We start from the raw sequence: 16,338 nt of genomic DNA on the forward strand, positions 1-16,338 counted from the left end.
CGGCAGGAGCGTTGTCATGCAGCTGAAGCGGAGACTCGTGGAGCGTGCTGGAGTGTGGCAGTCTAGGCTCGTACTCTGGTGGCTTGACGGAAGCGAGTCAGGGGCCGGGGAGCCTAGCTAACGCTAGTCAGGCACGCCCGATGTCGATCAGGCTGCATCATGACTGGCCAAAGGGATGATGTCTGGTGCCCCTCCCGCATCTGCAGCAAAATGACGGGGCGACTAAAAGCCTTAGTAGAACCTTGTGCCTCTCCCTTGCCGATTGCTTCTGACAACAGTCACAACACAGACAGCAACTAAGGGCAGATCACTTACAGTTCACGCCGCCCTGGCGGTTCAGCGGCCTTGCAGCTGATTTTGTCCATGGCACCGGTGTCCGCCCTTGTTCCTACGGCACTGATCAGAGGGATCAACTGTGATCGCCGGCCTAGTTGGGTTTGCAATTCGTAGCCCGCGGGTGCAAGTCAAGGTCGGCGGCATCATATCGGTTATTCAACCTAGCAGCCGTCATGTTGGCATGTGCGAATCGTATCCAGCCACAAGCGGTTCTGCAAAACCTTGGGCGGAGACACCGAAAGTTGGAAAAGTGAGCCCGATAAGCCAGCCAGTCGCAATTGCTGTACAACCCGAGTATTTGCTTTTTCGGGGAAGAACCGAATGGAAGAGGCGTTGCTTTGCACGCTCATACCACGTGTAGGTGTATCTTTCCCCAGCAGTATGGTCAACAACCCGAAAGCTCACGGTGCGCTTAGTGGTTTTGCGCCGTGGAGGAAGCACGGCAGGGCACTAGCGCATGAGTTCGGATTAGGGAAGCCCTGATAGTAGTCCTAAAAAGGTCAATAACGCCACGGTCCGAGTGGTGCGACAGCGTTTCGATGCCGCGGAAACATGGGACCGTTGCGTAACTCGCTTTACGGTTGCGACACCCTCCACCCAGGTACTTGACTACTTTTCCGTCGAGAGGTGCGGCTAGCCTTGAGTGCTGGATAGCCTTCAGTCGATCATTCGCTCCCACCCCTTGAAAGATCGACTTATAGTGGCCCCGCTGCACTCCGCTAGACTCGCCACTGTGATCAAACATGTTCGCAACCGACTTACCACTGGATCAAGAGGCGGAGTCTGTTGGAGCGCGGAGGGAGCGAAAGACCAAAGAGCGATCCATCAGGTCAAACTCCATCCATACTTCACGAACGTCCACTAGTTCCGCAAACTCTGGCTCTACCGACCGTGAGCAATGGTGGTCTTCAGGCCTGAAGAAAGCAAAGAGTATAAAACCCAGGATACTACGACCATCAACCGGACAAACCACGGATTCTCAGAGAACCGCGAAGACCGTGCCAGCCGAGTTGGACTTGACCCGCACGCACAAGCTCAAGGATCCCGCGCTGCACCCTAGCTGGACATACACAGGCACTATTCCTGCGAAACTTCCATCTGGTGATTCTCTGCATCCGCAACAAGATGAAGTACCGGAGCTGGAAGGTGAAAAGTCCTCTCGAAAGACAGACTCCACGAGATCGCGCGTCTCACGTAAGTCATTAAGCATCAGCGTACCACGATCATGTGCTGAAGACATATTCCAGATGACCGAAAGCGCTCGGTGAGGACTCCGCCGGTAGTTGACAGCAGCGATGACGCAACGCAAGCAAGCCGCGTCAGTCCTAGATCTTTTGTTACGAGCAGAACTCGTGCCAGTTCCGAGACCCCTGAAGATAGAAGTGCCCCGCCAATGTCAATGCCAGGAGCGAAGAGGGTTGACAGCGGGTAAGTAATGTTTCCACCAACGTCGGTCTTATGCTTATTGTCTGTAGGTGGCCACAGCCAGCTGAAACCGAAGCAATGCCCAAAGTTGAAGCACTCGAGCTGCATGACAGCTTCCAGGAGAAAGAACACGAAGACGCTAAGCATGTCTCAAAAGCGAGCGGTGGCGCAAATTCCGAGGTCTCCTGCAAGCCTCTCTCGCAATGGCAATGTCTCACTCCACGAGGGGTACCTTCGGAAATACAGTTGCAGTCGCGGTTGACCCCTAAGAAGGTTGCAGTCGCCCAGAATACCACACCGGACCTCGGACGTTTTACACGATTTATCCGGAGAATGGAGGGAGCCGGTCCCAAAGTCATCCTGGACCGACTGAAGGAAGATTGGCAGTGGAGCACAGGCGGAGACGTTGATGAGGAGGTACGTGTCGTCGTTATAACTCTGCACAGACCTTTGCTAATAGTAGAAACAGTTGGTCCTCGAGAAACAATTGTGGCTGTTGACGGGGTTCCAAATGCAGAATTTGGGTCGGGAACGGACCCTGCCGAAGCCCGAATGTAACACCGGGAGGATCCTTGAACTCTACGGTAATCTCTGTAAGTCCATGTTGTGCCCTTGCGTTACGCTGCTGTGCAATCTCTAACGGTCGATGTCAGCTGAGGTATACCAACTGTCGGCAATGCATCCGTCCCAAACAGTGCACTTCCTCACTACCAAACCCCAGCGACGTGTTCAGTTACCGGGCAACGTATCCTACTTGACAGTGCGCAAGCTTGGTGCTGTTCCACTGCCTTACCCAGAGGACTACTTCTCGCATATAAGAGCATCGACGTTGCCATCGCTGGTACCATCTGCCATATTACCGGAACTGTTCAGCGAATGTCACAAGCTGCTCGCTACCGGTGGTTTCCTAGAGATCAGGATCATGGATGCTGCCCCGGTACGCAAGACTACCGGCCCATTGATGCGAACCTGGATCGAGGACAGACTCTCCGTCAATCTGGAGCGAGACTTCAGATGCTCAAAGCCATGTTCGCTGGTCCCCAGTTGGCTGACAGCTGCCGGATTCGAGATGCTCGTTCAGGAAGACAACCAGAGCATGACGCTACCGTGCGCTATCGACTCAGATACTGCCAATGTGAACGAAGAGCTTTCCATGATCATCGGCCGGGCCTTCTGGAAGGACATATGGGGTAGCTTCGTAGACGACGCTCAAGACGAACCGAAGTGGTGGTGGGAAGACGAAGAGATCGTTCAAGAATGTGTAAAGCGCCAAACCTTGCTCGAGTGCAGGACGATATTTGCATACAAGCGATGAGCGCCGTACTTTGTGGCACCGTGGATGATACAATGTAATAGTACTGAAGGTTTAGCGGGATGGAAATGGCGTTGGTGGAGATATGGGGCGTCTGTACGATAGGATACCCGACGCGTGTTGCTGTCACTACCGCTTACGATTATACCGCCTTTAGACCTGTAGTTAGATAGCGATGCATTTGGTACGCGTACATTGATGGTTGAATGTGCGAGCCGATCAATGGAGCCCTAGTTAATCCCTACCCCGCGCTACCCATATGGGTATTAGCGTCCTCACACGTGACAGCGTGCCTCCTGGGCATTATCGGACCTTGGTAATAATGGTTATTACTATCATCTTATTCTTTCTCATATCGAGTCGCAAAGGATGGAACCCGCTGTGTACCACCAAAAGTCGAAATGCGGTAGCCGCTTTGTTTCGCTCCGCCTCCCCCAACCGTCCGTGCCACGCCCTTCGTTTCAGCTGCAAGGTCCGCGACGCGTCGTGGCTACATGATCAGCACTATGTCGGCACAACCGAGACTTCTCCTGCACATCTCTTTCATTCCACAGTGCCTTCGGTCTGCTTCCCCTACAGGTTGATTAATACTTGCATCACTCCTTCATAATTTAGCGTAGCCCCTACACAATCGTGCGGAAATCTAGATCGGCCCCCGATCGATATATCCGAATTACGACCGCTGAACGACATCAGCAAACATGTTCAGTTCTCTAGGGACAAAGATAGCCCTCCGAAAAGCCGGACTGGGCGGTGTATCGCTACCAAAAACCGACGGCTTGTTTGGGAATGGCAACACGAAGAAGGGGAACACAAATGGCGCCGAGGGAGGAGACACAGGTTTCGCCAACCCATTCGCAAACGTACAATGGGGTGTACCAAAAGCCCTACAATCTTGGACGACACCTCCACCACCGCAGAACCCGGTGCGCAAGCCACCAAACATAGGAGACCGCGCACAAAGCCATCCTAAGTTGCAATTTCCTACAGCCGATGGGCGGCCGACTATACTGCTGTTCCTGAGGTTTTGCGGATGTCCTTGTGAGTAGTCATCATCCCAGAGGCTGTATTCGGATGCAACAGTAGAAATTAGACATCTGCTAATAGCTGCAACAGTCTCAGAGAAACTCTTCCTCACGCTCCGAACCCTTGCGAACAAGCACACTTCCATCCACTTCGTCGCAATATCGCACTGTACACCTGCTGCAACTACAGAATGGGTAAAAAAACTCGGCGGGGCCTGGAATGTAGACGTAATAGTAGACCAAGACCGGGAACTATACGCGCTATGGGGTCTAGGCATAGCGACTTGGGGTCATGTTCTGCATCCCAGGAATGGCTACAACCAGGTCATGCTCAGGAAGAATGAGGGGGTCTGGGGTCAACTGGTTGGAGAAGGCGCATGTAGATGGCAGGTTGGAGGCTCATATTCGGTGGACGGGAGGGGAGTGGTGACATGGGGTGGACCGATGCAATCAGCAGACGAGGCGATACCATTCGAACACGGCGTAATGTCTCTTGGATATGGAGAGACGAGGATATAATGCCAAGGCATTTATCGGAATTGGATCCCTCTGAGATGGGTACCCAGGCTGTCTGGATTCTACATGCGGGCATAATCGATGCACGTGAACGCTCTTACAGATGGGAATGGTCTACATCTTTCTTGTATAATACCTGCCGGCTTCGACTTGGCTCTTCCAGAAGAAAAGCCCATAGTCAACAAGGAAACATTGACATACTTGGGCAAACATCTTAGAGTTTACATGACTATAATATCAGCTTCGGTTTGTTGGACAAAACTTATCATCGGACTCTACTGAAGGTCATGACTACACCTGAAGAAAGCATCTCGGAACAGCTTCAATACTGCCAGCTCATCGCCGCATTGCAAGCTCAAGCGATTCGTGAGTAATGAACGGCCTTTTATGCGAAGTAAACACAAACGGAACAAGACAGTTGACGTCTATACAGGACACATCACTGCCATATTTAGCCACGACTATCCCAATTACCACCATTTCGAAGTCCTGACTGGTGCAAAGACCATTGTCGACGATCAGGGCGAAATACGGGCTATTTACTGTACAAGAGCGCTAGTGTACCTAGATTCTGGTTGCAGCAAATGGCATTTGGTTGCTGAAGGTGAAAAGAGTTGTTACACACCTCTGAAGGCGATGGAGAACTTCCTCGGTGGGACCATGGTCAGATTTGAGGAGGTGATAGGAAGTTGCTGCCATACATCTAAACAAATTGCGATACCTAATGGAGCGGACTGACTTTAACGTAGCTGAGCGAGAGGGAGGTACTATTCGGGAGTATACTGAAAGGGAGTATAGTCCAGACTCGGATGAATATTATAATCAAGCAAACGATGATTGGTAGAGACGAGGACATAAATTGTAGTAGCGTTCTCGTTGTTATTTACTGCGGATGTATCTTTAGTCGTAATAACTAGCACTCTTCGCTGCATATAAGAGCCTATAATATATATTCTGTTAGAATCTAAATATTAAGGTAGCTAGGAACTAGCTACCTTAGGGTATATAAAGGCGTTACTACCTACTTTTTAGTATTTAATTAATTTTTATCTTATTCTATTTTAATAAGTTATAAGCTTAGATTTTACGTAGTAAAATAAAAATACTTATTTTTCTTTCTTTTTCTTTTTAAACTCTCTTACTAGACGCGTAAGTATTCTTTATAATAAAGTTTATAACTTTCTATAATATAGTAATTTAGATACTTTTTTTAAGTATAAAGCTTTTAAGAACTAAAAAGAACTAAAGCTTATTTTAAATAAGCTTTTATCTAATATTAATTAAAAAGTATTTTTAAAAGAAATAAAGAGACCTTTTAAATAGTAGATCTAGACTAAGTATTATAGAATATATCTCTAGATACTTCTTAAAAGTATAGTATATAATTATACTAGTATAGATTAAGATAAGCTCTTAGAAGCTTTACTACTTAAAAGAGCTTTTTAAGTAAGCTTATAATATAATAATTTATCTTTTATTTATTTTTATACTTCTAAATATAATAGTTATAAGCCTAGCGCTTTAAAAAAATAATATAGTTTTATATTTATATACTTAAGATATAAAACGTTTAATAGAGTATAGTAATACTAATTTTATTACTAATCTTTAAGCTTTTATAAAAGTACTACTTTATTACTTATAATAAGTAACTTTATAATAATTTTTATAAAAGCTTTTATACTTACTAACTTAGTATATTAACTTAAGTAGTTTACTTAGTTTAAATTCTATACTTTAAGTAAAAGAATTTAGGCTAATATTAACTTTAATACTAAAATAGCTACTTCTATTTAGATAAGCGTTCTAACTACTCTAGAGCTAGTAGTAATTATATAAAATACTTTAGTTAATAAGCTTTATACTAATAAGTATAACTTATTTATTATAAAGTATAAAGTATAAGTAATAAAATAGTAGTTAAAGAGTACTTATATTAGATATCTTTAGAACTAAGTTAATTAGACTATTAGTCTAAAGCTTTTAGCTTTTACTATACTTTTTATCTTTATAAAAAAAAAAGCTATATTATAAGTACTTATTAAATATCTTAAGTTTATACTTTCTTTAAAAAAGAACTATACTAAGAATTTTATATACTTATAGTATAGAGTATATCTCTAGAAAGTATAATAGAGATATATTAATACTAAGCGCTAGTAATAGAAATACTTTTATATTCTAGTTTAAGCTAAAGTATATAAACTTACTAAAGTTAATAATATACTTACTATTTAGAACTATTTAGAAGTAATTAGTATTAGACTTACTCTAAAATAGAAGTACTTTATATAGTAAGACTTTATTAAAGCTCTTACTATTAGTAGAACTTAGATTACTTTTAAATAAGTATTAAAGATTTTTACTATACTAATCTAAAAGTATACTACTTACTTTAATAGTAGAGGTAGTATATTTACTATTATAAAAGTACTATAATAAGCTTTTAATAGTAATAACTTATTTTAAAAGCTTAAAAAGAATTACTTATATAAATAATACTATAATTAGTCTACTACTATATATAAGTATTTAGAAATAGCGCTTATAAGTAAATTTCTAAAGCTTTCTAATAAAGCTAAGACTAAAATTACTACTAAGCTTAAAAACTTAAAGTATAATAGCTTATAGAAAGCTCTTAATAAGAAGAAATAGACTACTTTATAGTAAGTATAAATTAAAAGTCTAAACTCTATTTACTTAGAGTTAATTTAAGTAATACTTATTAACTTTACTTTTATTATAAGTTAGCTAAGTATTAGTAGTATATACTTTACTATAAATTTTAATATCTACTTACTTTTTATAAGCACTATCTTAGATAATAAAGTAGTAGTATATTTTATTAATAATATATTTCTACTTAAGCTAAAAACCTTTATAAAAGTATATAAATTTTATACTATAAAAGTAGAAAGCTTCTTTTTCTAAGTACTTAGATATAGTATATAAAAAATTAGAAATACTTTAACTAGAAAAAGAAAACTATATATAAAGAACTTTATTTTAATAAGTATAGCGCTTATAAAGAGTTTCTATATTAATATAGTTTTAAAAGTAGCTTTTAATAAAGCTAGACTATAGTATTTAGAGTTAGACTTAATACTTTATATAAAAATACTTACTAATAACTTTATACTAGTAAAGCTTAAAAAAAAGTATAAGCTTATATTTATTAAATATAATTCTTTAAAGTTTTACTTAACTATAATAAGTATAACTAATAACTAGTGCTTATAATAATTTTAAAAAAGCTTTTCTTAGTCTAATTTAGAGAAGCTTTAGTATATAAAAGTAAGCTACTTAAGTCTAGAAGCGCTCTAAGCTCTTATTAAGAATATACGTAATATATATATTAAGAAAATAAGCTAAAGTAAGTATAAGTATTATACTATTACTTATATAAAGTAGTGTATCTCTAGATAACTATATAAGAAAGCTCTAAGACTTTATTAGAGAATTTTATAAAATTTTTTTAACTTTTTTACTAGTTATAATAGAGAGCTCTAGATTATAGTACTTAAAAATAATTATAGTAGTAAAATCTATTAATATACTCTCTAAGCTAAAACGCTTATAAAGATTATAAAAGTCTTTTATAACTTTATAAGCTTTTTTATAGCTTAGTATAAGCTTAATATTTATATTATTATCTAAGATAATAATATTATAATACTACTTTAGAGAGGTAAGTTACGCTTTAAGATATAAGCTAAAGAGTAGAGTATTATTATAGAGCGTATCTTTATCTATATCTATAAACTAAATAGAAAAGTAAAGAGAGTAGGTTAGAAGATAATTACTAAGTTTATTAAAATAAAAGTTAGTATAAATCTTTCTAAAAAGCTTTAGCTAGATATTATAAAAGTAGTAACCTAGCTATATAATATAAGCTTATTATATACTTATAATCTCTTAGTACTTAATACTATACTTAATATATAGTAAATAAAGTATAGTAAGAAAGTTTATACTATTATAGCTAACTTTTACTTAGATTAGAGTACTATCTATACCTATAGCTATAGAGCTTACCTACTTAATAGAGAGTAAGTAGCTAGATAAAATAAGTATAACTTTAAAGTTATACTAAAAGACTATATTAGATACTTAGTAGAATATAAGGCGTTTAATATTTATAAAATATAAGTTCTAAAGCTTAATTAAGTAATTATAATAAGAAACGTAAGCTTTAATAAGAAGCTTTTCTATAAAAGTAGCGCTAAAAATAGCTAGAAGTACTTAGTAGAAAAGCTTATATATATTATTAATCTTTTATATAAGAATAAGCTATATAATATAGAAGAAGCGTATAAAGATATCTTTAACTAACTCTACGCTATAGTAAGTAAAGCGCAAAACTAGTATACTTTTAAAAACTTTATTTAAAAGCTAGAGAGTAGTATATTATAGCTTACTATTAAATAAGCTAGCTAGTTTAATTAATAAGTAGTATATAATATATCTTCTATATAAGTAGAAAGCTTAGCTAGCTAACTACTAGAAATCTATATAAACTCTTAAGAGTATATAAGCCTATTTACTCTAGAGTAAATACTAGAGCCTAAAGTATACTAGACTATAAAGTCTAGTTAGAAGTATAATAGTAGCGTCTAGAAAGTGTACTAAACTAAAGAAAAGCGCCTACTAGTACTAAGTAATAAATAACTTTCTAATATAGAAAGCTTTTATTAAAATAAAGTATATAGTGCTTATTAGAATAGAGTACTTCTAAGTATACTATATTTCTACGTACGCTCTATATTTAAAACTTCTCTAAAATAAGATAAAATAGAACTACTATTTACTTCTAGACTAATATACTAAAAGTATAATTATAAAAAACTAATATAATTAAGCTCTAAAATAAAAGAGTAATATAAAGATCTAAAAGTAGAAGAACTAAAAGTTTATATACTATATAATCTATAAAATAGTATATAAGATAATAATCTTCTAAATAGTCTTCTCTAATACTTATATAAAGTAGAAAAAAACTAGAAAGAGCTTATAATAGTCTACTTAATTATAGTAGCTATAATCTTAGATAATATACTTTTATAGAAGTATAAGCTATCTAAATATATATACTATAATTAACTACTACTACTTCTAAAGAAGTATAAAGATTTTAGTAACTATTTATATAGAAAGCTCTTCTATAAAGCTTATAATAAAAAGATTAATATACTTTATTAAGTAGATATCTAAAAGAAGATTAAGCGCTTTTTAGTATAAGAGCGTTTACTTCTACTAAAGTAGGTATTTATATATAAAGTTAATTAGAATAGCTACTTTATTAAGTATAAAGCTTATATAGTAGTAAAAAAAGATCTATAAGTAATTAACTCTATATACTCTACATATATAGTAATACTTACTTTATACTCTTTTAGAATAGTAATAGTAATAGTAGCTAAGTTTAACCTAGAGATTCTTTAGTTTAATATTATAAAAGTATTTCTTTATATATACTAAAAGCACTAGCTAGTTATAGTATATAATCTACTAGATAGCTTTAAAAAGTCTAGTAAGTATATAAAGCTTAAGTATACTCTTTATAGACTAAAGAACTTTCTACTACTCTAGTATAAAGAGCTCTTACGTATAGTAAAGAAAGTAAATCTTATTACTTCTAAAAAAAAGCTTTATCTCTTCTTTAATAAATAAAGAAAAATTCTTTTACTTTTTTATATTAATAATATACTACTTATATATTACTATACTACTTATTAAAAAGCTTTATAAGTTACTAATATAATAAAAGTAGTATATAACCTAGAAGAAAAAGGCCTAGTTAAATAGTTTCTAGAAGTAAAAGTATTACGTAATTACGCTACTTATACTATAATACTTATATATAATAAGTATTTAGATAAGCTTACTAAGAAGTTTAACTTAGAGAGTACTTTATTAAGTTCTACTATACTACTTCTAAGTTAAGAGCTTATAAAGTTAATAGATAAAGTAGATAAAAAAATAGTTAAAAACTACTAAGAGTATATTAGATTACTACTCTATATAGCTATTATACTATAGCCTAATATAGTATACACTACTTTAAAGCTTTTACACTTTCTTATAAACTTAAGTAAAGAGTATATTAAAGTAGTTAACTAAGTAATTATATACTTATATAAAACTTACTATTAGGCTATCTACTATAAAGTATACTTTAGAGTAGAGCTTATAATTTATAGTAACGCTTCTTTTATAAATAATCTAGATACTAAGTACTTTTTATAAAGCTACTTTATTATACTCTTTAGAAGTACTATTATTTAGAAAGTAGTATAATAAGTAACTATAATAACTTTAACTATAAAAGTAAAGCTTCTTACTCTTAAGTATATTAGTAAAGAAGTAATAGCTCTTAAGAAACTATTTTAAAAGCTTACTCTTACCTTAGAAGTAGTATAGATAATCTTCTATAATAACTAGTAGACTATATACTTAGTAGTTAGTACTAATAAGTATATAATAATACGCTTTAGATATATTAATATCTAAAATATATAGCTAAGATAAAAGTATACTAAAGAGTTTTTTAGAGTTAAGTACCTAGAAACTAAGAGTATACTAGCTAATAGACTTACTAAAAATCTATTAGTTTAGTAATTTACCTACTTTAAGAAGTAGTTAAATATAAAGAATATTAAATTATTAGTAGTATTATAAAGCTTATAAAGTATAAAAAAGTTTTTAGCTACTCTTTTTAGAAAGTAGTAGAAAGTATATTTTAAGCGTAGTCTCTTTTATAAGCTTATAAAAAACTACTTATTAGAAAAGGCTTTTATTAAAGTATACGCTCTAAAGAGCGTAGTAAGATAAAAAAGTATATATCTAGAACTATAATTAGAGTAATACTTCTTTAGTTATCTAAGCGTAAAGTTAAAGAAGTACTACTAGTTATTAGTAGTATTCTTATAAGCTTAGAGATACTTAAACTCTAAGATAAAGAACTAAGAGAGTATAACTTTCTTTATAGATATAAATATATAACTAAGCTTAGTAGTAATACTTTTATAAGTAACTATAATAGTATTATTAGTAATAGTTTTAGAAGATATACTTTTATTATTATTATTAAAACGTACTATACTATTATTTATAGTCTTATTATAGTTAATCTACTTAACTACTAGATAAAGTTTTATAAAGCTTATTAGCACTAAGAAGTAAAAGTACTAAAATAAAAACTTACTAAAAGAGCGCTACTTAGAAGTAGAAGTACTATTAGCTTTATTATTAAAGTTAAGTTAAGAGCGCTTAATACTAGAAGTATACTTAAACTTATTAGTATTACGCTTTACCTTTAAGGTATTAAAGCTCTACTTCTTACTACGTCTTTAGATTATATAGCTATACTTAAGATACTACTTAAAGATAGTATTATAATTATAGATAAGCTTATAAAAGTAAAAGTTCTTAATATTACGTAAGTATCTAGTTTTTAGGTTCTACTCTATAGTGTAAAACTAATTAACTATATACTTAGTAATCTTCTTAATATACTTAGGTCTAAAAAAAAGTTAGTAAAGCTTCTTAAGCTTAAAGAAAAGTATATATATATATTATTATATCTATAATTACTAATAGTACTAGTAAAGTAGCGCTTAGACTTCTTACTTTTATTAATACTTATATAGTTTTTATAAAGAAAGTTAGTAGCTTTTCTAGTACTTATAGACTAAAAGTATTAGAGGTATACTATTTTATAGAGCTTACTAGTAGTAATAAAAGTAAGCTTTTTAGAGCTATACTTATGTATAGACTTAGTTACTAAAGCTTTATTATTCTTATTATTAGAATCTTTATTAAGCGTATACTTCTTACTATTATACTTCTTATTATTATACTTATTAGAAGAATTAGTAATATCTAAACTATTAAACTAGATAAGAAGCTCTAGATTAAAGAGAGAGCTTTTTATACTACTTATAATAATAAAGAAATACTTTTTCTTTTTAGAAGTAAAGCTAAAGAAAAGTAAAGTATTATAAACTATACTACTTTCTTAAGAAATAGAGAGCTTATCTAAAGCTTTAGTAGAAAGCTTAAAAGCGTTAGAAAAAATAGTAGTAGAATTTTTAGAAGTAGAGCTTTTAGAACTAAAAGAACTTAGAAATAGAATATTAAAATAAGTATTACTAGTAGCTAAAGAACTAGAAACTATAATAGTAACTTTAGTAGAATACTTATAGAAATTACTAGAAAGCTTCTAAAAGAGCGTAGTAACGTTAGAATTATAGTTAGTATACTTTTTCTAGGTAGTCTTACTAGCTTACTTATTATTATACTTTTCTATTACGCTAATAGAATTAGTAGACTACTATGCTTAGTAAATTACTTTCTTTAGAACTATTTCTTAATAAAGCTTAATAGCTTTTAGAAGTAAAATTTTAAAATATTCTTACTTAGTATACTACTTATTAATAAAGCGCTTATTTTTAAACTTAATACGCTTAGTTTTAGTAACTACCTTAGCTTTAGAATTCTTATTACTATACTCTAAGTTATACTTAATCTACTTATTACGCTTATAATATAAATACTACTTCTTTTTTATAGCTTAACTAGTAATATAATACTTATAAGTAATTTAGTTATAATACTTTTACTCTACTTTATTCTTAGCTTTAAAGTTATAAGTATACTACTTATTAGTGTACTTTTAGATAGCACGCTTATTATAATATAAAATATTATTAAGCTACTCTTAAGTAACTATATTACTATACTTAGTAAATAGATTAGACTTCTTAGAAGTATAAGTTAGAGTAGTAAATAAGTTATAGAAAAGAGTAGAAGTACTTATAGAACTAGAGCTTTACTTTTTACTAAAAAAACTATACTTAGAAAAGCCTCTAAAAATACTATAGAGCTTATTTAAGTACTTATAGTTTTCTACTTTAAAGAGAGTAGCTAGATACTTAGAGAAGTTAAAGATATTAGAGCTAGATAGCTTAGCCTTTAATATACTTACGTAACTAAAGCTTAAAAAAGTTACTTTAAAAATACTTATAGAGCTAGAACTAGACTACTTATTTTTAAAAAAGTAGCTATTTTTATACTTATACTTATTTTCTTTTAATATAGTACTAGAGAGCTTAGAAATAGATATAGAGAAGTATACTTAGTTTAATTAGTATAATAGAGTATACTACTAGAGTTAGTAAGCGTACTAATAATAATTAAAGATACTTACTTTTATTTTAAGTAAAAGGTAGAAAGCGTTTAGCTAATTAAATAATTTTTAGTAATATTATAATTAGCGCGTATATACTAAGTAAGCTTTTAGTACTATATATACTTTAATAAGTACGTAATTAGCGTTCTTAGCTATAATAAAAAAGCTTATTATAACTACGTAGTCTACTTTTATAAACTACTTAGAGAGTATATTATAGAATATACTTCTAGATACTTCTTAAAAGTATAGTACGTAATTATACTAGTATAGATTAAGATAAGCTTTTAGAAGCTTTACTACTTAAGAGAGCTATTAGATTCTAGCTCTAAAAAGTCTAGGCTAACTTAGCATTAGCTATAAATACCTTAGAATTACTATTATAGCTTAGTAGTAATTTATCTCTAGTCTTTTTAGAATAATATACCTAATTATAGTCTAATATTATATATCTAGTATTTAACTAACTTTATTATTTAATATTTAAATTACTCTACTCTATAATACTTTTATATACACTATTTAGATATAATAAGCTCTAAAGTAGATCTCTTTAGCGTAATATAATATAGTAGTAAGTAAGCTATATTATTCTTACGCGTAATAAATAATAACTAGAAGAAATTAGCTTCTATATCTTTAGAGGTAGTAATACTACCTACTAAGAAACTTATAAACTTATTAGAAGCCTCTTTAGGCGTTACTAACTTAGTCTTAATTATTAGAAATAGTAACGCGCTATTAAAGCCTATTTTAGAGTTAACTAAGCTTTTATAAGCTACTACTACTAAAAATAAAAATAAATAAACTACTTTAATTTATAAACTTAAAAAGTTATATAAGTAGAAATAATTAAAGCGTACTTATTAAGATATAGTCTATCTTAGAGAATTAAAGTATAAAGTACTTATAAGTAACTACTTAGCTCTTAAAAAGAATATTATCTACTATATCTTAGCTCTAAGAAGTAAGCTCTAGTTAAACTTAAAAGCTTTATACTCTAAGAATCTAAAGATATTTACTACGCGTAACTACTTATAGTATAACTACTAAGTATATAATTATAAAGCTATTTTTAGAAAAGCGCTTTCTACTTTCTTTATAAGTACTTAGAAGATAGACTTTACTATAAAGTTTCTAGATAAAACTACTTACTCTACTTAGAATATCTACTTTTAGAACTATATAAGACTTAAAGCGTCTTAGACGCCTACTTAGAAGAAACTTAAGATAGTTATACTTAATATACTTAGTTCTAAGTTATTATAATACTTTATAGCTTATAATAGGCTTAAATAGACTAAATAAAGGCTAGATTAGAATTCTAACTCTTTTTTAGCTTACTTTAATACGCTTTAAAGTAAACTAAGTAACTATACTAAAAAGTAGCGCTATATAAACTTTATAAGCGCTTTTCTTTCTAATATTTAGAAAGAACTTTTACTTTAAAACCTAGAAGACTATAATATAGTCTCTAAGCTTAATACTTTAGCTTACTACTATTAGAGTAAAATAAAGTATACTACTACGCTTTTTAAGTATTTAGCTTATAAGAATAAATTCTATAGCTATTAGGCTTAGAACTCTTTTTTAGAGTCTTTTTAGACCTAGAAAAAAGCTAAGAAAGCTAGTTTAGTAAAATCTAACTTATAACTAGCTAAATTAAACTAAAATAGTCTAAAAGACTTTAATATAATTTATTAAAAGTATAATAAAACTAAATACTTTTAAAAAGACTATTTAAAGTCTAAGAGAAACTCTAAGAGCTTATTTAGTTAGAAATTAGAAAAAAGTAGTAGATAAAGAAGCTAGAGTTCTTTTTAGCTACTTATATTACTCTAGACTTAGTATTTTAGAACTTAGAACTTCTTTATAATATACTTTACTCTAAGCTAGTAAAGCTACTAATAGTAAAGATATTACTTAGCTAATTAGAGCTTATTAAGACTTTAGTAAATAAAGATTTCTAGTTAAACCTTATTTTAGTGTTACTTACTATAAAGTAAGGCTTACTAGTTTACTTTCTATTTAAGCTATTAGTAAATAGAGTAAATAGTAAAGAATTAAAGATTTATAGTACTACTATAGTAACTATAAAGGTAGTAGATTCTTATAAAAAATAAAAGATCTAAAATATTCTATATATTATTATAAAAGTCTATAAGTATTAGATATACTTAAGTCTACTCTAGATAAACGCGTATTATTTAAAGATTAGCTACTCTATATAAAAGCTACTCTTTTAAAGTACTAAGTCTAAAAATAAAACTATTTATAGAAAAATTATGCTAGAAGAAGCTAAGAAGTTTAAGAAGACTATGCGTAATTTTATAGTAGATATATATAGCTATCTTATTACTTTAATACTTTAGTCTAGTTTAGAAAAAGCTAAAAAAAGTAGTTTACTTTTATAATATACTAAGTTTACGTACCTTAGGTTAGAAAATAACTTAAGAGTTTTTACTAACTATAGTTTATAAAACTTAGCTATTAACTTACTACTTAGAACTATAGCACTTTATTAGCTATTATAT

General features: G+C 31.9%; 2 protein-coding genes across 2 annotated transcripts; both read left to right on the plus strand.

Moving 5' to 3' along the window:
- Positions 1-1,079: 1,079 nt before the first annotated feature.
- J4E78_005273 (uncharacterized protein) lies at positions 1,080-3,076 on the plus strand (the record flags this gene model as incomplete). The annotated part of the gene is made up of 4 exons (XM_049365894.1): positions 1,080-1,530; positions 1,584-1,764; positions 1,812-2,178; positions 2,483-3,076. The coding sequence occupies 4 exons, from the start codon at positions 1,080-1,082 to the stop codon at positions 3,074-3,076; spliced, it is 1,593 nt and encodes a 530-aa protein (XP_049222609.1).
- A 698-nt stretch (positions 3,077-3,774) lies between these two features.
- J4E78_005274 (uncharacterized protein) lies at positions 3,775-4,617 on the plus strand (the record flags this gene model as incomplete). Its single annotated transcript, XM_049365895.1, has 2 exons — positions 3,775-4,114; positions 4,190-4,617. 2 exons carry the CDS (start codon positions 3,775-3,777, stop codon positions 4,615-4,617), a joined length of 768 nt encoding a protein of 255 aa, XP_049222610.1.
- Between the last annotated feature and the right edge of the window lie 11,721 nt (positions 4,618-16,338).

The sequence above is a fragment of the Alternaria triticimaculans genome (assembly GCF_023758025.1).
Source record: "Alternaria triticimaculans strain BMP 0046 chromosome Unknown scaffold_6, whole genome shotgun sequence".
Lineage (NCBI taxonomy): Eukaryota > Fungi > Ascomycota > Dothideomycetes > Pleosporales > Pleosporaceae > Alternaria > Alternaria triticimaculans.